Source organism: Helicoverpa armigera, chromosome 20, assembly GCF_030705265.1.
Source record: "Helicoverpa armigera isolate CAAS_96S chromosome 20, ASM3070526v1, whole genome shotgun sequence".
Taxonomy (NCBI): Eukaryota; Metazoa; Arthropoda; class Insecta; order Lepidoptera; family Noctuidae; genus Helicoverpa; species Helicoverpa armigera.
In genome coordinates this window covers 5,670,357-5,694,416 of record NC_087139.1, presented here as the reverse complement: position 1 = coordinate 5,694,416, position 24,060 = coordinate 5,670,357, and the positions used below count along the sequence as shown (strand labels likewise).

At 34.2% G+C, this 24,060-nt stretch overlaps 4 protein-coding genes across 4 annotated transcripts in view; 3 read left to right on the top strand and 1 right to left on the bottom strand.

Moving 5' to 3' along the window:
- The window catches only part of LOC110379105 (RNA helicase aquarius), a 56,046-nt gene that overhangs the window by 27,430 nt on the left and 4,556 nt on the right, over positions 1-24,060 (bottom strand). The window lies entirely within an intron of this gene.
- On the top strand, positions 161-7,612 carry LOC110379106 (G-protein coupled receptor Mth2). Its single transcript, XM_021338627.3, has 8 exons — positions 161-875; positions 2,163-2,348; positions 2,657-2,772; positions 2,965-3,043; positions 3,169-3,329; positions 3,524-3,662; positions 3,971-4,060; positions 4,824-7,612. The coding sequence occupies exons 1-8, from the start codon at positions 622-624 to the stop codon at positions 5,035-5,037; spliced, it is 1,239 nt and encodes a 412-aa protein (XP_021194302.3). The 5' UTR covers positions 161-621; the 3' UTR covers positions 5,038-7,612.
- LOC110379107 (probable G-protein coupled receptor Mth-like 3) lies at positions 9,433-18,461 on the top strand. Its single transcript, XM_021338628.3, has 9 exons — positions 9,433-9,656; positions 15,723-15,958; positions 16,267-16,452; positions 16,786-16,901; positions 16,990-17,068; positions 17,159-17,322; positions 17,475-17,619; positions 17,708-17,800; positions 18,002-18,461. Exons 1-9 carry the CDS (start codon positions 9,651-9,653, stop codon positions 18,207-18,209), a joined length of 1,233 nt encoding a protein of 410 aa, XP_021194303.3. The 5' UTR covers positions 9,433-9,650; the 3' UTR covers positions 18,210-18,461.
- On the top strand, positions 19,353-23,718 carry LOC110379110 (probable G-protein coupled receptor Mth-like 5). Its single transcript, XM_064039731.1, has 8 exons — positions 19,353-19,803; positions 19,997-20,132; positions 20,210-20,384; positions 20,998-21,319; positions 21,402-21,480; positions 21,643-21,845; positions 22,068-22,203; positions 22,326-23,718. Exons 1-8 carry the CDS (start codon positions 19,620-19,622, stop codon positions 22,582-22,584), a joined length of 1,494 nt encoding a protein of 497 aa, XP_063895801.1. The 5' UTR covers positions 19,353-19,619; the 3' UTR covers positions 22,585-23,718.

Genomic DNA, 24,060 nt, shown 5'->3' with positions numbered 1-24,060 from the left:
TAAACTAGGAACACTATAATTATGTAGTTTCGATATGACTGTCTGTTCGTCCGTCCGGGGTTAATGTGAAAGCCACGGAACCCTAGCTAAGATGGTGATTGCTACACCCGTGCATTGGAGATCGCACGTAAATGTCGGACTGCGCCTGATCTCTCTCCGGTCGTGTCGGATTGCCCTCCCATCGGGCTATGAGAGTGAAGGAATAGTGAGTGCACCTGTGTCTGCGCAAATGCTTGTGCACTATAATATGTTCTGCGCAGTTGGCTAATCTCCTTACTGAGAACTAGAATAACATAAATATTTTGGGGGCTCGCATACAACAAACGTGATTTTTTTGCTAATTTTCTAAGTAATGGTACGGTACCCTTCATGTGCGATTCCGACTCGCACTTGGCCAATTTTAAAAATTGTTTATATAGCGAGTTATGACTGAACCGTAATCAGCCGTATTACAGGCAGAGCCGGCGTCGGAAGCGGCGGTGCGCACCGCTTTCTAAAAGTTTTCATATTTACAAAACATACATCGAGTGTATTTTTTTTTTAAATCTAACGGCAAACACGGTCGAAAAATACGCAATAAATCCCAGTGAAAAAGAAGTGAATGAATAAAAGTTTTTCAAAATGTTTCAAATTGTGTGGATTTTGTTAATTCTAATGTGCCAATGTGTTTTGGGAAGTAAACAGTGTTGTCCGGCAGGACAAGCAATTCTCATAAGAAGTGATGTTTGTTGGGATCCTAAAACCAATGTTACTTCACCGGTGTCTTTGTCGTGTAAAAATACCGCAAGGTTTATAAGAGGCTTTAAAGTTAATGAGGCTGATGCTCTAGAGCTACATCTTGGAGATAATTTTGATGAAACATTTGAACCAGACATGTAAGTATTGGACACATGAATCTAATTTACAAGCAATTTTATTATAACAACGATGAACAAATTAAAAAAAAATAGTTTAAAAAACAAGCTAGTCAGGTATTGACATCAGAACTCAGAGCGTGTGCAAAATTTCATCTTAATCGAAGACCGGGAAATGGGTCAAATTAGGATTCCAAGATTTTCATACATACATACATAGTTACAATTGAAGCTAACGTAAGCGCGTTAAAAACCAGTTCAGAAAGAAACTATTAAAAAATAAAAAATAAACTAAACTAACCGACTTCCAAAAAACCTAAGAGTGGCTAATCGATCCACGCACTTTTATGAGTCACCTAAAATTAGTTTTTTTTTTGGACGTTGGTTTCATTTTCTTGTAAAAAGTGTCTTATTTTTAGCTTTTCAGTGATAAGCATAGTTGTCACTAGTCACTATCCACATTAGTAGAAAGTTCTCGTCAATACGAATTATATAAGCCCAAATACGAGATAGTTAGCATATACCGTTGCCGAGTTTCCTTGACCTTCTCTGGTCTCCATCATCAGGTCAGCTTCAAACCTTCATTGTTGTATAGTGTTACCAGACATGCACCTGAGTGTCAAGTTTTTAACCTAGCATGCCTACAACTTTCGAAAGTTGCCCTCTATTTCTCAGCCATGACCATGGGATCACCTGAAAAGTAAACCCTATCATTTTTTTTTTTTCCCTATTGAAAAAAAACTCATGGTCACGGTCAGACCGTTACAGCATCCAACTGTAAATAAGGATCCGAAAATATTAATAAAACCGCGATAAAATCCGTAAAAGTAGTTTTATTTCAAAAAATGTTTCCTCTTTATTATTTAAGGATAGATATTTATAACGGTATAACACCTTGGTCCGAATATATAAATCTTATTAAAACTGCCAGACAGGTTGTTATACCTCTAGAGCCATCTAGTGTTCGGTAGCAGAACTTGAAAAATATATTAATTAGAGTTAATTCTGCAGCGTGAGGGGTGTAAGATTCTTACTGACTAAAACCCATATTTTTGTTAAACCCTTTATGGACCAAGGCCGCGGTAACTCTTTCGAACAATCCGCAATTTGTCTCACGGAGTTAATTTTCACGAAGAAAAGCCTGATTCCATAATGTATACTAGAGAAGCTGTTTTGCTACTAGGCTGCGTCTTATTTCTGAAAGTCCTTACTTTTCTTCCTTGGATTTCTCGTATCTTATGCTATGCAAAACTGTCTAGATATATTATAAAATATACAACATCATAAACGTTTTACTCTTGTTTACAGGTATTGCTTGAGCGTGACTACTAACCGATTTGACATCAATTTAAATAAAACAAGGCCCGTTTCGATAGTATGTGCTGGTGAAGATGAAGAAATTATCGATCAGAGAATACTGGGATATACTATGATTATATCCATTATATTTTTGACAGCCACAGCCCTCATATACGGGTTATTGCCGGAATTAAGGTTAGTTAAAATTGAACAATATTTAAGAACGGAGAGCTGGTTAAGCAAAAGCCGTTGATCGATTTATCATAATAAGAAGGCCCGAAATTGGGTGACCCATCTATCTCATAATAACGAGTTTCTCCTTCTTTCGGAAGGCACATACATTTTTGTGGATCAGCTGTTACTTAAACATTTTTTGCAATCGCTGAGAGCAGGTAAGAGGAATCCTGAAAGTCTGAGGTGTATCGGGTTGCCCAGCTTTACCTAAGCCTAGGGATCCCTCATTTAAACCTAAGTGTTCTCATCATTTTTAAAAATCTTTTCAGGGACGTTCAAGGGAAAAGTATTATCAACTTTTGTAGCAGCCTGGCTATTGGCCTCATGGTTCTTGTTATCATGAAACTTATGGTTTACAGTGATATGGGCTGGTGTGCGGCTCGAGGTAATTTTAAAACGCATTTTAACCTTTTTAAATTTAAGCATAATTCATATTCAATGATCATGTTTGGACTTACTAGAAAGCGTAGCGTGTTTTTATAGTGTTTTTAAACTACTAATTTATTATACTACCTGGATAGCTTTTTAACTAATGAAACCAAATGTTCTAACTAAACGTATTTATTTTCGTTTTCAGGATTTTTGGTGTACTTCTTTATGATAGCTGCATTCTTCTGGTCTAATGCTATATCAATACAAGTCTTATTAAGCATAAGGTAAGAAGCCTACTATATTTTAAATGTGGGTTTTGGTTACCCTACATAGTATATGGTAGATGTTTTTGTAGATTTTTGCACGAATTAGGTATTGGTTTCCAATTAAAATGCGTATATTTTTGCAGACGTCCCACTATTTTGGACTATGGTTGGAGAGAGTTCAAGTGGTATATGGTATACGCATGGGTTTGCCCGGCTCTCCTAACAATATGCATGGCCATAGTGAACTTTCACCCGGGTGATCACACAAAGCCGGGTATCGGGCTAAACCACTGCTGGTTCTTCAGTAAGTAATTTAAGAATAGTTTATTTACTGGCTAATAAGATAGAATTTTCATGGGTTTGCATAAATACATATTGTAAAAAACAACATTTAATGGTACCTATTAACGAATCTCATAATATGTTATATTTACCTTATTTATTTTATGTCATCTTTCCTAAAGTATCTGACCACTGAAAACTATATTTCATTTGCAGATAAATACCAACAATGGTATTACATGTATAGTGTTATCTCCATACTGCTGACGGCCAATATTTGCATATTTATTTACACATCAGTGATGATATGGCGCCTATCACTTTCTTCGAGCCACGCAAGAGCACTGAAGTACAAGTGAGTCATAAATAACAATAATAAAATAAGTACTATGAATTTACGTAGGTATTTTTTTATGAACGGCCTATTTCCGTCACAGAAGATTGTCTCCTCTATTTAGAAAGATGACACGCTCAGTTTCATCAATCGAGACTTAGTGATTGGTCAAATCGGTATGTTTCGTGTTCGAATGATGACCGTTATGGACACCGTAACACAATTGACTTTCAATTTCCAACGTAACTGTATAATGGTTTCGCAGCAGCCGTATCTCATTATAACTAATTGGTTACTAAATGTTGACACCAATCTATTTTCTTTTCCAGGTTCGTGATGACCGTGCGACTCATTATACTTATGGGGCTGCCATGGGTGTTTGAAATGATTGGCTCATTGGCGGGAAAGCATATTATTTGGTTTGTAAACAATTTGAATCATTATTTACACTTTGACACCAAGCATACGTGCATCGTAGCAGCTAAATACAAATAACCTTCAAAATGAGAGCCAAAAGGTCGAAATTACGTAAATACAAATTATGTAAACATAAGTATTATTCAGGTCACGGCATACTTACATAAAATCACAATCGCAATCTATTCAGCGATAGTTTATTTCTGTTTCATGACTTCATCCCAAATGTTTTTAGATTCTTTTAAAGTTTATCAGGTGTGTAAAAAACGTGCGAATGACGTTGTGTAGTCACGAAATACACATACATTCTAATGATAAGAAAATACAGGCTATGCTAAGGTTCACTTCTTTGATAAGAATGCGCTATAACTTAATTCATAAATTTTGTGACGATAGGTACAGTATACCTGCTGCAAAGTGTCATACAGGACGAGATGCTAGATATATTTATTTTGTAGACAGTATAAACAAGTTTTTGTAACAGCTGCTTAAACTTTAATGGATGATGAAGGTATTATTAAAAAGGCCACATGGAAATACTAAGACTGCTCAACTTTACGTCTGGCTACGCCATCTAGTGTTGAATAGCGTATACACCAAAATAATATTTATTATTAACCACAGAGGGCGCTTGATGGATTATACGTCTATTACCAGTAAAAGAACGTTTCCTGATCTATTATTCTGATCTGGTTGTGCAACTGGATATAAAGCGCATCAAATTAATACAGACAGTAATACTTAATCCGTTTGTTCTATTTACAGGACCATACTGGATATATTCAACACCCTACAAGGAATACTGATATTCCTTTTGCTGGTCGTTTTTCGTAAACGTGTGGTAAAAATTATGTACAGACATGGCTGGCTAAACTGCATGTCAGAATTCATTGAGAAATATCTGGCGACAGAAGATGACGAAGAGAACGTTGTTCAACATACCGACGTGCCATTGAACGACCGGACCATCATATCTTGATCCTGACTTAGACTTACTGGCCACTGAAGTAAAGCAAGCCTGCGATGCAATAGCATGAAGAGATAGAAGTGCACTGATAGCATTGATTTTGTTTGAATTTCAATGTGATGGTACTTTTTCTTCAGTTGATAGGCAACATTATTGAGGGAAACGTCTCGGACATAAAATCAGTATTATTTATTTACTTTAGACAGACCTATTATTTATGTCTTTTTTTAATGTCTAGGTAGGTAATTGCCCCTGAGGTGGTGTCTGTATTTCATAGTACAGACTAGCTATCTATTAGCGGCCAAAATAAGATCATGAAACATATAAAGAACGCGTTGCATTCACACATAGTTACATCTTCAGAAAGATTTAGTAACTAAAAAGTTATTTTAGGCTAGGTTAATATGAGAAGAATTAAGTGTTATAAACATAACCCACAATTTTTCAACCGACTGACAGCATTTACTAGACATTGACTCCAAGGCCGGTACACCTAAAAATAGTTTTTTTTTTTCTTTTTAGTGTTTTGAGAATAAATTTCTTTTTTATTGGATTTTTTTTTCAGTGTTAGTTTGTCAGAGTTTTTGTTAGAGTGATACTACAATCATACTGAACAATTTGATTAGTTAAATTTCATCCCGAAAAGTACGATGAAAGGTAAGAATAAGATAAGCCAATGCAATCGTCAATCTAGTCGAACCCTTAGTCTGATAAGTTTTTAATTATATGTAGATAGATAGGCGTACTTTATTAGGTACACCAATTTTTACATTTTTGATCTTAAAGTAAGTGACATAATGGGTGATCGTATAGCTAAAAGCGATTTAATTATAATTGAATGTCTGTAAGTAAGTAGTTTGCTAGGGTAAGACTTACATAAACCTATGTTTAAGAATTTCGATTTGTTCAAAGTGATAATAACATACAAATACAATATTGTTCACTTAATTATTTAGGTTTGGTTCGAAGAACCTGCTAGATTAGATGAAAAATAAACGTGAATAAAGATTTTGTCGGTAACATACAATTCAATCATCCTTGATTCTGGATTGCTAATCACTGGATTACTTGTCAGCCCGGGACTTTATTATAGTGATTTATGTTAATGCTTTAGTTATAGGTAATATATGCGTTTATACTTAATTCATAAGTAGCTTATAAGAAGATTCTATTTTTTGATATTTTTTGTGATGTTGATTATACTTACTTTTTTTATATACACCTACTCTGTTTACATGTTTAAATATTAATTATAAAAAAGAAACATGTCCCACTGGCATTGGGAACATGGTCTACGCTACCGGCGGTCAGGACTCCATAGACAGACCTCCTGACCTGAACCAAGGGGCTTGATCCGACCGTCTAACGAGAGCCTCTCTAGGTATAAACCGAGGTTCTTGGCTATTGAGCCATTGGCTGAAACAACTAACAGCCACAATGATTGCAGAATCCACACGCCAAATGTTGACAATCTCGTGAACTAAATCCAGATATTTAAGTTGTTTATCTTTTCCAGCTTTCATGAGGTTCTCATCATGTGGCACGGTGACGTCTAGAATCATTGCACGGCGCTCTAATCGATCTATCCTTCCTACATATATCAGGCTTATTAGCCATAACAGTCTGATCAGTGATAAGAGATCGATCTCAGTACAATGTGACCATTTTTGAGAACTGAGTCGGGCTCATACCGATATCCGATTTCAGAACCATGCAGGGCCTGATAAAAATGTTGATTTATCTTTACTAAAGTAAGAAAGAGGAAACATATTTTTGTTTGTACCTTAAAAGCTTCGAAACTACTGCTTCGATTTGAAAAAATCTTCCCGAGTAACATAGGCTGTATTTTATCCGGATACGGGTAGTAGTTCCCTACGAACACAAAAATACGGATAGATAAATGTGTTAATATTACCTAATTAATAATTAAGTAAGTTGAACGTTTAAATATCAGTGTTGTAAATTATAATATTGTAGGATGTTTGATTCATGAAATGATGTTTTAGCTGTGGAAATACCGTAGTTGTTATTTTCGCAATAATTTAAAATGTATGTTGTTTTCATAACTATATGTAAGGTTTAATTAATAGGCATAACTTATTGTTGTAACTATTTGTACGCTTCGGATTGTGCCATACATATTTTAATGCGATACACTTTTTAAACAGGTATTCATATTCATAATTTTGCTTTTAAACACACATTAAATCTAACATTATACTTACATAATAATTTTTTCCTGTGTTAATTTTTACTCAAAATTATTAGGTATTTAAGTTAAGAAATAAGTATTAGCTAGATATGAATGGAATGGGTTCTACTAAATGAACACTTTGCGTTATCTGTACTTGAATGTCGAGTTTTAGGGTGAGTTAAAAAGGTTCTAAAATGTCCAATACGATATAGCGACCTTTTATTTGTTGCTTTTGCATCCTTTTATCGAATCACACGTAACCCAGTACGCATGTGTGTAGAACGTTGGTTGAAGTAGCTTCAAAAAAATAAGCTGGACTTATTGTTAATTCTTTCTTTCTTTTTATTTTGTTTACTGTGTGTACTGTGTACAAAAATAAATCAATTAATTAAATGAAAAAGCCCCAATTTTTTTTTGTTTCTCTCCTAAAGGCTCCGAAACTACTGAATCGATTTGAAAAAATCCGTGACTGTTGCTAAGCTACACTCTTCCTGAGTAACATCTAGGCTTTATTTACGGGCACCGAGTAAAATGCAGTAGAATACAGTCTGAAATAGAATTACAATTAGCCATGATATAGCGGTGATAAATGGAAACCGTAAAAATACAGCGAATTTTTGTAATGTAACTACATATTTCCCGCTCATGTCATCATTGATAATTGATAAACCGTAAGTAACTGTAAATAAATTGAATACAACGACATCTCACATTAATTTTTAAACTTCAAAACGCTATGTGGTTTTACCGCCTACTACTTTGAGTGCCGCAGAGCTTGAAAACATGAGAAAGTGTTGTGTTGGGTTAAAATACATATTGCTATTTATTCAGAGCAGGCTCTTCATAAGCGGGTTTACGATTATGGCGCAGAGGCAGTGGTACCGCCACCGCCGCGGTGCAGCACTTGTTCCAAATGGATGTTTAATACACATAAATTATCTCGTACCTCATAAAGGTATGTACTGCCGCGGCGAGCAATACAAACTAAATGCCATCATTGAAATACCATAAACTTTTACTCAAATGTCAAAAAATGAATGTTATCCATATACCGAATCTTCAGTTTTAAGCTTTATCACATAAAATGTAGATAACTACATTTATATCTGTTTGTAACTTTAAACCAAAGAGCTGTCACTTAGTTATCTATTTAGACCACGTTATACTATTACTTTATAAAATAGATTGAACTATTAAACTGTAGCATAAATCGTGTTTATAAATAGAATGATATTTGAATGACTATACTAAAATGTTTGGAAATATAAGTAAGTATACTTCCATGTTTTCAAGTTCTACGGCAATCAACTAAGTAAATGGACCTAAGTAAGCATTGCCGGCTTTACTACAAAAAGGTATATTCTGTCGGGCCGAGCTCATTTTCAGTCAATAAAAATTGTGGTGATGTTCTGTATTGTGTTATATACTTTTTCCCTTATCAAAACTCTTAGGTGAGTAACTATTGGTATATTTATAAGGATCGATCACCATTTTCATCCGTCGGAAAACGTGAACCGTGGGTGTAGTTTGGGAGAAAAGAAAAGCTGTGATGTAATGAAATTGGGACCCGCAAAAATCACGCATTTAACACAAGAAAGTAAATGATCAGCAACCAAGAGTTCCCAATGCAGATGCTTTAGGTATACACGACTGTCATTCTACGTCGAGTAGATAAAAATCCATTCACGCAAAACATCCGCACCCCGTCATAATGGACAGCGGATACGCTACTCATATCCGTAAAATCCTGTTTATTTTGTAAAACACAGCCGGGTTTAAGCGTACCTATACCTACCTCAACAAAATATAAATTATTGTTTCGGTAAATAAGCATCATACATAAGGAATGACGTGCTACAAACAAGTACTTGCCTTGTTTTTATAAAATAACCGACACACAACATAATTGAAAACCACAAAAACCTCGGATCTCATATTCGTGAACCCTGTTAGCATTATTTTTACTTTAGTATTATTATGTAAGTAACCTAAAAACATAATTTCATAATATGGTTAAGACTGAATTCAGTAAATACAGGTGTCTTTAGAATGCAACAAAGCCAATTTTGCACTCGTTCAAATATACGGTTTATCTCAATAGTAATTATACTTGAATGTCATGAATATGTAGATGAAGGTAGAATCGAAAAGAAAATTTATTCTTCCCTTGTATCGATACAGAATATTACACAAAAACAAGAAATCGAATAACAGGGCATCGGCGAATAGTATAACCTCCAACGACAGTGCTGACCACACGCGTCATTCGCGAGACATATCGATACAAAACGGAAATTTCAAAACGAGAATCGATTACGAGCCGCTGTGATGCGATAGTAATTAACAGCATTCATTCGACAATCGCACTCGGACGAGAGAATCCAGTGTATGTTGTGTGAGTGATAAAAATATTCATAAGGAATCAGTTAACATGAAGGTGAGTAAATGTGACATAAATCCAAGTTATTATTGTGTTCATCGTAAGAAGTGCATTGTTCGAAAATAATCCGGAATAATTTATTTTTTTAAACTGCAGGATCTTCAGGGGTGTTATGATTTGCAGTTTTGTGGCTCCTTTGTCTGTCACGTGCCGTTTTATGTTCTTATATTCGGTATACGCCTCCCCATTTTATATCAATTAACGAATTACAATATTTAACAACCACGAGGCACACGAGGGTCAAATAAATAAGCTAAGGCGTGAAAATGTTTAAATACTAGTTATTTAGGAAACGTGTCTGTGCGATTATGTAAATACAAAAAAAATCATCTGAAGTTTTGAAATTTACCACCTTTTGGGAATACATGAGATGTCCTCCTTAGGGGGAGGGAATGGCAAACTTTTAATGAACTCTTTCGAACAATGAAACAGTAACCTACTACCTGCAATAAAATTATATATTGTTAAATCAATTATTCTGGCTAATTTTAGATTTATTTTCGAGTTTGACCTATCTTACTTGAAAACCGGTTGCGTTGTGCCGCCAGTCGCAATAAATATACGCGTATTCCTTTGGACATGTTTTTATTAGTTTCTGCAGAGTTTATTTACTTTTATATAAAACCGTTCATATAGTAGGTACTATCAATAGTAGGTGAATTTATTCAAAGATGAAGTACAAAATTACTTTCCCTCACCTATTGAAAAAAAAAAACATTCAAGGCGATGCACTTGTCATGTAAGGCTAAATATAAGTTGGCACTTGAAACAGAAATAGCTTACCCTTTGCGAAGTGAAAGATCATTTACCTTCTTATTTTAATATTTATTTAATTTTAGTCTGTTCGTGGCGGCAGGTCATTCACACCTTATAAAACATCGTTACAAAATTAAATGGTTTCTCTGTTGTGCCAGTTATGTCGCCGAACTTAGGTAATTTTAATTAAAAATGTTTCATTACCTATAACTTTTTACTTTTACAAAGCAATTTTCACGTGGCACAGCAGCTTTTTTGTAACCCCTATTGCTAGAAAGCAGAGATACATTAAGCTGGTTGATATAACCCAATATCATTAAAATTCTCATATTCGATCCACCCACACATTAACACGAACAGGTGGGTAAGCGTAGTATTAAATTTTAATGTTTCTGTGCAAACATTCAATATTTGAATATGAATGGCTTATAAATTTAAATACGTCACGGCTCACGACATCTATATCTTCTATTTGTTTGTCATCATCATTAAACAGAAACTCATAGTTTTTCAAGAGAATAATGATTCAATGATTTGATCGTGATAAGAGTACCTTCTATGAAGGTACGTACGTACACATTTTACAAAACTATTACTAGGAAACCATACATTAATTACATGTGTATTAATAATCATAATTAGTTGTTTTTGATGATTAACACACTGTCTCTTTACAATTCTTCGAATTCATGATCTTAGAAATAGGTATGCACTTCGATCTTGGACAATAAACAATAATTTGTCACCTTATCTAAAACATTTGTGCAAGTACTCATGACATCACATAATCATAATGTACAGACAATGGTACATCACAGCAGAACATTCGAGTGATAGAAAGCGTATATGACATTTCCTCTTTTTATATGATAGTGATGTTATCAATTTTATTACAGTTAAGGCCTGTGCAGCTTTAACTATTGGTAGTTCAATACGATGTAGACACAAACATAAGATAAGGTTAATGGTTACAGCTATAGCTTCGTAATGAGTACCTATTAATAAATGTTTACAATTTATATTCAAAAGGATAGTTTAAGATTTGATGTTATCCGAGGAATAATATCAGAAGGAGTGTTTTTGCTACACAACATAAAAATAAAAAAAACAATAGGAACGGTATTTTAAAGTTAACTCACTATTTACTCTCAATTTCATCTTTTTCCTCTACAATTACTTGATATCGACACATCAGGAAACCTACTCCTTATTCCTGTTAAAGCATGTTACAAGAATTTCCAATTTTCTGATCTGTACTGGCCATCGCCATTCTTACTAGGGCCCAGAAATACTTGACGAATAAAATGTCATAGGACGAGAATTTTATCAGATTTTTTTTTGTGTTAGGTCAGAAAACCTACACTATTAAACAAACAATAAACTCTTTGTGATATACGTTACTATGTAATGGCAGTTTACATCCACCGGCGCCTGTTTTGCACTGCTGATAAGACACGACCTCATATTATTTTCATTAATTAGTGTCTAGTATTAATTCGCGCATTATATCGTCTATATACACATGTCAGACATTTATGCTGGGTTTATTTGTTAAGATAAAACTGAGTTAATAATTATAATCTATTCCCATTATTATCGCAGTAAGGTTCGTTTGAAACTGCAAATATTAATATTGATGGTGTTGTATACCTAAATTACTTTACCTATATAAGGAGATGTTACACTTCCCGAACCCGGATAGGAAATGCCCTTTCTCAGGCTGCAGATTATTAGAGTACCTATGCCAAATTCCATTTAACTATGGTGATTAACACGCTTTAGGTTAGTGAAAGATTCTTACAATACCTATCTATTGGATCAATTAGATGAGCTGATGATGTTTATCAGATGACAACGCAAAATGTGGGTCATTTAACATTGTAACATAACAAAGAACTTAATTCTTTAAACTATAGAATACTCTATAGAATGCTATAGAAAACAATATAATACTGTATGTCTTATAAACGCTTAGGAATTTAAACGTTATTATTATTAATTCCATGCGATTTATCTTTTATTACAACATACAATAACTTCACGCCTGTTTGGTTAAATCTTATTGATATTTTATTTCGCCACAATTAGACTTATTGCTTTTAAGATATTAGTCATATATCTATTATCTCCGCTGGCGTTTTGGAATTGCCATAAACTGACAAAAATATTATTGTTTTCTAAATGAATCACACTTCTGAAAAATGACATTAATTCTATAATAACAATATACAACCATGCAAACAGTGGGTAAGATAAACATCGGAATATTTGATATCTGGTTTTCCCCATTGAGAAGATATAGTTTAGAATGAACAAGATGATTGCGTATTACCACGTTGGCACGTATGCCTACATGTCTTCGGAGGGTAAACATAGTACGTCAGTTTTAAGTAAATATAATTAATTAAGTACCTAAGTAATAACTTGGCAGAGAAAACTCCCCATGACTGTACATGTTTATCACAGCTAATGTAGGTACACTAAGTAGATCATGTTTGTGCCAAAGTTCAGACACTTGCTTATAGAAATGGAATAGTTTCATTCAACTGATGTTCTGATCAATTAATTTTGACACTGAAGCATTGTTCATTAGTGAGATAATTCTTGACTTACATAGGTATATGGTCAGAAAGCTTCAAAATCCCTAAATGCTAAGTGCTAAGATTCCTTTGCGCAAAACTCTGCTGACCTCGTAGGCAGAAGCCACTTCATAAGTTCTCTTCCAAGCTTTAGGAGGATACTCAGTTTGGCCAGGGTCAAAGGTTCAAAGTTCTGCTAGGGCGGGGTATTTCACCACATGCACAGGTCTCAAGGTAGGCAGTAGGCGTGACTGTGACCTTACCCGCCAAGCTAACTAAATTACCCTACTTACATATCATTACTCCTCTGATTGTTGATCGACCTACTTCTTTGATCAGCTTCAATAAGTCAGCGATTTATTGCAAGTTCACGGTGATTTATACGGGAATCTATAGTTATATACCTTTTAGAAGTGGGTTTTTAAGCTACAAAGATAAGCAGTTCAAATTGAATGCAATCTTATTGATCTCACAATTGTTTCTCTGGCTTAAGAGCGTGTACGTCAACCGCGCGCCATTTGGCCTAAAATGGTACTTTTCAAACCACTGTTTCTCAGTAACTACTTATCCTATAACTATGTTATTTTTTAATAACGCAAGGTAATTTCACTGTCTATATAGTTAATTGAACATAAATTTCAATTTGTGTAGTTTAAATACTTAAAACCCCTATAACGTAACAGATGTTTTATAAAATTCCCGTTCAGCGTCTATTTCGAAGCTTAAATTCATGTGAAAGCAGTGGCAAATCTAATCATATTTATTTTTTTACTCATAGACGAAATCCCCATGCCTATAGTTAGTTGAAAACATTTTTTGATTTAGGTCTCTATCTTTCAGAAAAAAATATTTTAACAATGTGAAAAATTGTGAATTTCAAATGCTTTTTTTACCTATCTATCTTACTTAATTTAATATAACAATTATTTACTATAGTAATATAACTCTTTCTTTAAAACATAAACTTTATATTATAATTTAATCTCTCGATTTTATTTTTTTATAAATTATTTAAAAACTACTATAAAACGCTGCACGCGAGTCAACTCAAACCAGACCGCCGCAAGGCTTCACAGAGAGAGGACGTGTCGCTCCGTCACATCGCGTAGGGTGAATAACCTCTGCCGTGGATACCGAGAATAGAGTACATTTCAAGCGCGACCAACAAATCTTGATACATTACTATTTTATTTAAAGCTCAATTTTGAACCATATTTTTTTTATCGATTGAGTTGAAATTTTGTTTGAATGTTCAGTTTTAATGACAATGTATGATTCTATATCCAATATGGCGGTATACCCAAGATGGAGAAAAAAATGTTTTTAATGTATTCCTACGATATGGGTATCAAATGAAAGTGCTTGCTATGAATAACTCGAAAAAAAATGTGTCGCGAGTCTAAATCCAATATGGCGGACTCCTTAGGCTAGAAATCACTTATTGCAGATGTCTGTTACCAATCGAGCTATATTTTTTTTTTTTTCATTTTGGATGTACCCAAATTTTGACTTTTGATCTCGCATAACTTTTGAAGCATATAGGATAGATAACTTAAAACTTTATTTGCAATGGTAAACCCAAGCTCTTCACCAATATTTGGCTTTCCGGCAATTGTTGTTATTTGACCACAATTTTTCGGTCTGGATGGACTGGACCATTCATATAAACAATCAATTTTTCAAATCGGTCCAGGCGTCTTTGAGAAATCGAGAACAATCAAATTGAGAACAATCACAAAACAATCTAATTGAAACCACCTTTCTTTTTTTGAAATCGGTTCAAATACAGAAACTCTTAACATTGTCATTAATCATCAGTCGACTATTTAGTACTGTTGAACATTGTATGTAATATACAGAAAGTCCTCAAAACCAAGGTTTTCATAGGTGCCCGATTTTTTTGCAAAAGAGTGTAAGTATTAACGACTTATTTTCATGCTTTTATATTTTAGACATCCATAGACTTACACTATTTTCCCGCTATTAACTATTTACTAAATAATATATTTTTTGTTCCACCAATTTCACTCGAAAGGATCAAAATGGTTTGTGTGACTATACGTGAAGTATGATAGGCACGCACACAGCCGCGACGCTAGTCTGCGCGGTTTTTTGCGTTGAATTACCTAAAGTTGACATCACGCGCCGAGCGTACACGCTCTTAAGCATGGGTCATTGACATTCATGTAAGGGTTCTAATAATCGCACTAAAACAAACAATGAAATCGATAAATAAAAAGTATAATTATGAAACAGGTCAACAAACTATCACACAGAGGTTGAGCCGAACGTTGTGGACACTAAACAGTCATTGTCTCTGCCCGATGTCAAATATCCAAGTGTTATCATGTTGTTATTACAAATGCACCAAGTTAAAATTACACAATGACCCTAGAGTACCGGTCGATAGTCAATATTTACTGTAGATACAGATAGACATAATAGCATTTTGCCGGATTTAACCTAACCTCCTTCATTTGTATAGTTCCAGCTAGCTAATCTATGATCAAATTACATTTGAAATGTAATAATTACATCGTAATCTAATAAACATGTTAATTATAAAATATTACAGATTTTAGTACCCCGTAATTTGTTTTAATAGTTTATAACTTCAGAGGTCAAAGATAAAGAAAGAACGTGATAACGATTGACGCGCCGCGCCGCCCCGGGCACTGTGTACGAGTATTGTAATGTCTAATTAATGAATGAATAATTTAATTTTCAGGAAATTATATTATTAGTGCTGGCTGGGTGCAGTGTTGCATTGTCAACGACACCACCGCTAATGCAATGCTGTCCAGGGAACCAAATCTTATTACCGAGAGGATATTGCGGTACAGAGAAGTTAAATGTGCTTAACTGCACAGCAGGACGCATGGTTCTCAGAGATATTATACTGGATGGTACAAAAGTTTCCACTAACGATTCGCCAAGCTTCGTGTTTGTTGAAGACCCCTCTGAGTGAGTATCAAAGCCATCGAAAGTTCATATTTCCCACCATCTTTGTGCGTAAAGAATATTCGTTATAAGTCTTATAAGGAAAATTGCTTACGAAATTAAAAGCTACAATTTAATAATGCTATAAAAAAGATACACCTCGCAAAATTAGTATTAATTATTTTATTTTCCTCTATGTCTATATATTTATATGTCAATGACGTCATGGTGGCACGCAATAAAAGCAGGAAAGGTCTTATAAGCGCTAGAACAACAGCTTTTTTTTAATTCAAAGAGTACTGATTGTAATTAACGGTCCTATTTTTCGCCAGATTTTGCGTCGCAGAAATGTACAGAAACAACAGTGACCCATCTCAGGGCACCGTCCCAGTGGCCATAGTGTGCTTCGAAGAGATATCCAAGACCAGTGACATCGAAACCAGTGGGATATTAACTTTAGTGTCAGTTATTTTCCTCGTCGCAACTATTGCTGTTTACACCTTCTTGCCACAACTGAGGTAAGTGAAACTTAATTAAACCTACAGGTTTCAAATTAAAAGCTCATCATTGATATTTGATATTCACTGTGTTTCTGCGAAGAGACATTTAGTCGATTAGCTCATTCCTGAGCGCTATTCATAGAATGACTCTGAGACAATGAGAAAGTAGGTACATAAGATTAAGTTTTGTTTGTACATAAGTAATATGAAAAAATATTGATTGCGAACGAGAACACAGGACAAGAAATTCTCTTAATGGTGTATATTATGATAAAAGTCAGTTCACTGCTTCGTATAAAACTACGATACGCCCATTTTGTATTATCTATCAACATTATTGATTATTTTCAGGGATCTACAGGGACTCTGTTACATGTGTATGTGCGTTAGTATGGCGCTAGGATTCTTGTCTTTGGGAATACTGCAACTGAGCCCAGGATTTAGAGGCCAGCTTTGTACTGTAACAGGTAAATATGCCAACTTCTTACATGTAATGTAGGCATAGTTATTATATATCTGCGAATCTATGTCAAACTTGCATTTCTTTCCTTCCAGGGTTTCTTGTCTACACCTGGATGATGGCCACATTCTTCTGGATGAATGTTATTTCCATCAACGTCTTTCGCACAGTGCTGTAAGTTTCAACGCTTGACCCCCAAAACTTTGTATAAGCCAAATAATAATTATTTTTTTATGTTTAATGTCTCCTTTTTTTTCCAAACAGTGATTCGACTTACTTAAAGAAAACGGAGAGGAAACAGTATTTCTACTACAGTTGCTACGCTTGGGGCTGCACACTGTTATTCCTGACCGTCACCCTCATTGCTAACTTCGCCGAAGGTGAACACTTCAAACCAGGTTTCGGAGATGGTAGCTGTTGGTTCAATGGTAAATATAACATTCAGGAATCTAATAACTCTTTTATTTTTATTCGTGTAATTCTACATGGGTTTCACGTAGAAGTAAAATTATAAAAAGTCACTTTCTTTCTTGTTTACCTTATGGTAATAGATGATATATTGGCTTTATTTCAATTTCAGGTCGCACAGAAACTTGGATCTTCTTCTACGGCCCTGTCGCGGTCCTTATCGCAGCCAACGTTTGTCTATTTGGTCTAACATCGTACAATTTGTGGAAGCAAACAAGAAAATATGAAGTCAACACTCTGAACGTGCTTAAACACAAGTAAGATATAAGTTGTATTTTATTAAAGCTTTATAAATAGTTTTTTTTTGCTGTGGATGTAATTTGACCATGAATTTAATATTTGTAGGTTCCTTCTATCCTTAAAGCTGTTCCTAGTCATGGGAATTTCCTGGGTGTTCGAGATCGCCAGTTTTGCTCATGGATCAGCGCATATTGTTTGGTAAGTCATCTACTGTTTTAGCCCATCCTCAATCTCCAATGCGAATAGTATTTTTTCAAATGCAAATTATTAAAAGTTCTAGAACTACTGGTCTGTACCTACTGATATTGGTGATTCTGTTGATGATACGTATGAAGTTATGTTTAAGCACATAAAAAATACAAGTACCTACGTATTAAACAAACTTATTCTGTATTTCAGGAAAATAATGGACACGTTCAACTGTCTCCAAGGCGTTATAATTTTCATACTGCTCGTGCTCTTAAGACGGCGTGCAATGAGAGGCATGGCCAGCGAAAACGTTTGTCTGTGCATCAGTCGACCCCTGGCGGAGAAACTCAGCCCACATGATGACTCGGATGACCAGGAAATACTGGGCGATGACACCGTGGAGGTCAGGCTCAATTAAGGATCATTTTCAGCCATTATATATACTTTTGTCATGTTTCATGTCACATTTACATACATCTAAAAAATATTACAACTAGTCAACGGGAAATACTATAGCTATTATAATTGATATTAAGATGTTATTTATGTTCAGTGCTATAGTTGTTCCTACAATATTATCACATGTGTTGATAATGGAACAATGGCATGTGCAAATAAGCTATTTATAAATGCATCTACTCGTTTCTGAGCCGACTGGAATGAGTACCTACGCAAAAATTAGTTGGATAAAAATGTGCTAATTGAGTATACATAACAATTTTATCTATATAACCTATTCAAGATAATTTTATTTTTCAAAACAATTTTATGTAAACTAAATATTTGAGAGCGTACGTACCTAATTTATATTTTTGAGCTGATATTTTACTGAGCCAATCCAAAAAGATCTGATATTTAAGGTTTTTAAATTTAATTAACAATAAATGTGCCATAACTTAAGTGTAGCTTAAGTGGGAAGTTATCTATATTTTTATTACATAGATTTTATTACGATATTTAAGATTGAAACTATTTACACTGGATGTAAATACTACAATGTAAGATTTAAATAATTATAAGTTCCTAAGTAATTAATAATAAATATATTTTTCAAGAATGCATGTTGGTCTTGGTAGTAAATATGTATAATACAAATAAATATATTTTAATTATTATCTTGTCTTTTTTTTCAAAACTTGTATTTCCGAATAACATTACAAAACTGCAACTTTACTAAGTTTCACTACCTATCATCGACAAATTAATTGCCGAGTGCCTTTATCGTCAAATTTAGTAAGAGGTGCAAATTAATTAATTTTATTGCGATTCGTGTTTAGCCACCGAATTTAAGAAAGATGCATGAATATAAATTGCCGGGTAATGGATGTGTGCGTGAAACCAGCAAAATTATTTCCCACCTTCCTTGGTCACAAATACAGCATGCATTTTAAATTTATTAATTATACAAAACTATGCTACGTATTGATTTAAAAATTGTCTTAAAACATGGTTAATGTTTTAAAGTAAAGCTCTTAATTTTTTTTGCTGCGTAAGTTTTACTTAAAAGGCAAGGTGTCAAGATCAGTCGCTAACGCAGCGTTACGAAAAAGCTAAACATTTTAACAAACGTCAAACTTCGCTAGCGAGTGCAGCGAGCGGAAACGCAAACGAAACGAACCGACTTCAGATTCCCCGAAGTCCGAATACAATCCAAAGAATCAAAACTTATAGTTTTAAAATAACATGAATGTCTTTTGACATCGATTTACATGGTTATACTATGATTTGTGTTCGTATTTATAGAAAGAAGTGCCTTATTGTATGACAAACGGTGTATCGATAAACGACAAGTACTTTGTGATGAAAGTAAAAAAGATTCAATAACAACATGTATGTAGTAGTGTTAACACTGGCATTATTGTGTAGTGCGCATCAAGTGCACGCGGAAGTCGGGGAGACGGATCTCAATGAACTATCGGACAAGCAGAATGGGGTTAAGATAAATAAATGCTGCGAACACAACGAGATCGTGGTGGACGGGGTCTGCAGACTAGCCGAACAGTACAACCAGAGTGAGTACACACAAATAACGCTGAATACGTCTTATTTATTGTTAAGAAATTACTGCTGCCTAATCATTTCTATTCACCCAGAAACTTCTGTGAACAGCACTTGCTAAAAAAACCGAAGGTCTAACAAAACAAATTAAAGCACTCTATTTTTTGTTAATGCTATGTAGCTAAAATATTCTGTTTGTAATTTCAGGTTTGTGGACGCCACAATTTAAGACTGAAGATGGCAACGATGCCAAAGTAAAATACTTTAACTATGTCTATGGTGTGCCGGACTGTGCCACCACACAACAGAGAGCTATATTTGATATAGAAAAATCTGAGGATAAGTATGTAACAACCTTTTACCTTTGTTTATTATACTTCACCTATAATTATATTCTAAACTGAAAATTGTACTTTCCAGGCTTAATTTATTAACAGATGGCCGTTTACGCCACATAATAAATCATCAACCCAGCTCAGATGTGAAAGAGGAACCAGTGATGAGCACATTTAGTTTGCATGACAGTATATCAATACCAGAGGAGAAAGAACCTTCATCATACATTCACAACCAAGCTAAATACTGCATGGATAAGGTTTGTAACATAATATAAAGATGCATAAATACAGCCTGTTTCACATGCATAAAATATCTTATAGCAAAAAAAAAAAATCCAACTTTAGCTATGAGAGTAGTACAGCCTTGAATCTCATATCATGAAATGTCTGTTTAAAGCAGGATGGTACATCCCGGAAGAAATGTTTGAATTTATTGATAACACAAATCGCAAATAAAATTTTTTGATGCGGACTAAGCATCAAAAATTTTTAAACACCAAAGTAGACATAAATTATATTATTGTTGTCTATTTGATTATTTTTAAATCTGTACTAACCTACTATCTTGACCTAGTCAAAGAGCAATTTTAAACAAATCATTATTTATCAGTGACTGACATACAAAAAACTTTCACATTATTTGGCTTCCTCAAATCTGAGTCATTAGGTGACTCAAATCATTATAATGCACATAAAAAACAGATTTCAATGGAACTTGACAATGGCTCTGGATTGAATAAAATTAGCCATGTTTTATGTGACACAAAATGGTAAATTTTGCTGTCAACAAGTTTGGATTTAGACAAAAATAAATAATTTAGATAATGTTTCTATTTTGTTCTCATATTTATAACATTAATTTACTTTCAGATATTAGTAACGCAAAAAGACTCACAAACAAAAAAAGCAGCTAACATAACAGGCTCCTATGCATTAGTGTGTGTGCCCGAGGTCAAAATAAATTGGAAAGATGTCAGTTTCCTCATGAAGAAGATCCTGAACCCTGTGTTCCATGCTATTGCCATGATCCTGTTCTTACTGGTGGCAGTTATATACTTTGTACTACCTACACTCCGAGATTTAGCCGGGAACATTATCACGACTATCAACATGTGTTTAATAGTCAGTCAGGCAGCAGACTTGGTGAGGATATTCACTGAGTTCAGTAATCATGTCAGCTTTATGGTTACTGGTAAGTAAACTTATGATAAATGCACAACGTTTTATTGTTATTTAAAAAGAATAAATAAAATATGTTATTTTTATGTTTTCAGATATCATCCTGTACATCAGTCTACTGGCAGCTTTCTTCTGGTTGAACAGTTTCGGATTTTATGTTTGGAAGACTTTTAAGTAAGCCTATTTTAGAATTGTAAACTTTTCCATTGAAACTACTGAAATATCAAAACTACCGGTTCCGAATGCACTACAAAATAGCCACGAGAGATGAATTAGATAAAACAAGAATTTAAATGTGAACAAAACCATTGTTTCATGACTATATTGTATTTTCAGATCGCGTAACGTGTTCCTGCGCGTGACAGATGTGCGCAAATACTGCTATTATTCGAGCGTGGTGTGGTTCAGCGTTCTCATCATGGCCGGCATGGCGATATGCGCGCATTTCCTACTCGACACCGGCACTAATCCTAACAGAAAGACGAGGATACAGTTCTCATCGTCAATCATAGTTGACGATGTGGAACAGGAAACTATTGGTAAGAATGATCATAGTCCTTATTACCTATACATATTGTAAATGCGAAAGTAATTGATTAAGGTTTCACGTTAGAATGGCTGAACCGATTGAGAATTGGCGTAGAGAGGGTCTCGGACGAAACCTAGTTTGTAACAAAAACTCTAGTAAAGAAAACATTATTAAAAGCAGTGAAAAGGAAGTTAGTTTAGTCCTATATAATGTTATATTATCTTTTTTCCAGGATTGCTTGGCATCGCGATATTCTTCACCCCAGTTGCCTTCACGATAATTTTCAATGTATTCTTTTATGTGACCACATTGAAAATAATAAAAAGGATAAACATTTATGGCAGGATTCACCATAAACTCAAAGGATGGTATGTATTAATTCTACATACATACTTAATTTATCGAGTTATCCTAATTATTAAGCAGGGGTACGATAAAAAGACTGATGATGTAAGGCTTAAATGATAGCTTATATTTTTTTTTGTTTCAGCTTTAATTTATTCCTACAACTGTTCCTCATTATGACGACAGCATGGCTGTTTCTACTACTGTCCTGGCTCAACATTGATGAATTACTATACGCACACATTTTTGTGAATCTCCTTCAGGCTATTTTAATATTCTATGTGTGCATAGTACGACAGTCACACGTAACGTTTTTGTTGCGCAAGAGTTGTTGTTATGCAGAACCTGTGCCTACTGGGGAGTGGGGCGACGAGATGACTCACATGAATGGAGGGAATTACTGACATATCAACGAATATTAATTAGAATCTCATGTTTATAAATAGTTGTTTAGCCGATACACACTAGCTTCCACATTAGTAGAGGCACAGATGTAGTATGAATGTGGCATATTTAAATGTGTTGTACTGTGATGAAAATGAAGTTATACACTAGTTAGCCATGAATAGTTGTAATAATAACATTTATTGTTAAATATTATACTCAAAGTTTCACAGTTACATGATCTGTGTACAAAAGCGCGTGCCTTGTAAATTGTGCCTCATATCATTATAGACTAGAAACATCAACTTAGTACATAAGATTTCTCTCTTATTCTTCGAAGTTATCCACTGTCCGAATTTTATAAGTTTGCCTAACTGTGATGTATTAATATGTATGGAAACTGAGTGTCTTATAAACTGTAAGCATTTATTATTGTAATTGGAGTAGTAAATTAATCAGTTTTATTAGCCCTGTAATGCGATTAAAAGATGTGAAAGAGAAGTGGATATGGTAACCCGATGGTGTGGCGCTACATGTTATCAGATATTGATTACATATTATATGGAATTGGCTAAATTAAAAAAGACAAAGAGCTGTTGTAAATATGTATGTCCGTTATTGTTTGTATAAGTCGAAACTAGTGCTACATGTCCAGTGACAAAAATATTCATGACAAAAACCATGTCAAGGTGTAAAAGTCTAGGATCTCTCGAATCGTAATTGATTGCTCACAAAAGATACTTAAATTGATATTAAGATTTAACAAAAATGACTAAATTTATAAAATTACTAACAACTGACATTACTTTAACATGGTATTATTCTACGGATGTACAAAAGAAAAGAATGTATGTAATATAAAGTTATGAGGCTTAACAATATTTTACAATTTATATGTGTCTATGTATATTTTAAGAGCCTAATGTCCGTCCGTTTTCAATGTTTAGCAGCTGTAGTTGCTATGAATTTATATAAGTATATCATATAAATATATACATTGCTCTCTTGCACTAACAAATATAAGAATAAGTATAATTTTGTATGTTCCAATTTATGTCTACTTTGGACTTTCTTTTATGTCAAACTGTATGATGACGAAACGCATTTATAATCATTTTGGATTTACGTTATTAAACACAGCTAATATAGTTAAACTTGTTTTCTTTCCTGATCAACTAATTTAATGTTTCAATGTCCTAAAATGTTGTTGGGACGCGCCATTTGGAATGGAGAATCGTTTGGTCACCCAATATGGTAAACTACGCTGAAAAATAGTGTCGCAAAAATAATTGCATGTCAACATCAGTACTTTACTTTGAAACTATATTAGTAGAGTTATTATATGTTGATAAATTGGTAATGATAAGAAAAAAAATGCTATCTGTTACGCCGAAATTCGAAACACCCTAAAATTCGTAAAATTAAATAGTAATTTAGCAGCACAGTCAAATAAAGCTGTAGTGGATGGTCGACTCACGAGCATAACAGCAGTTACA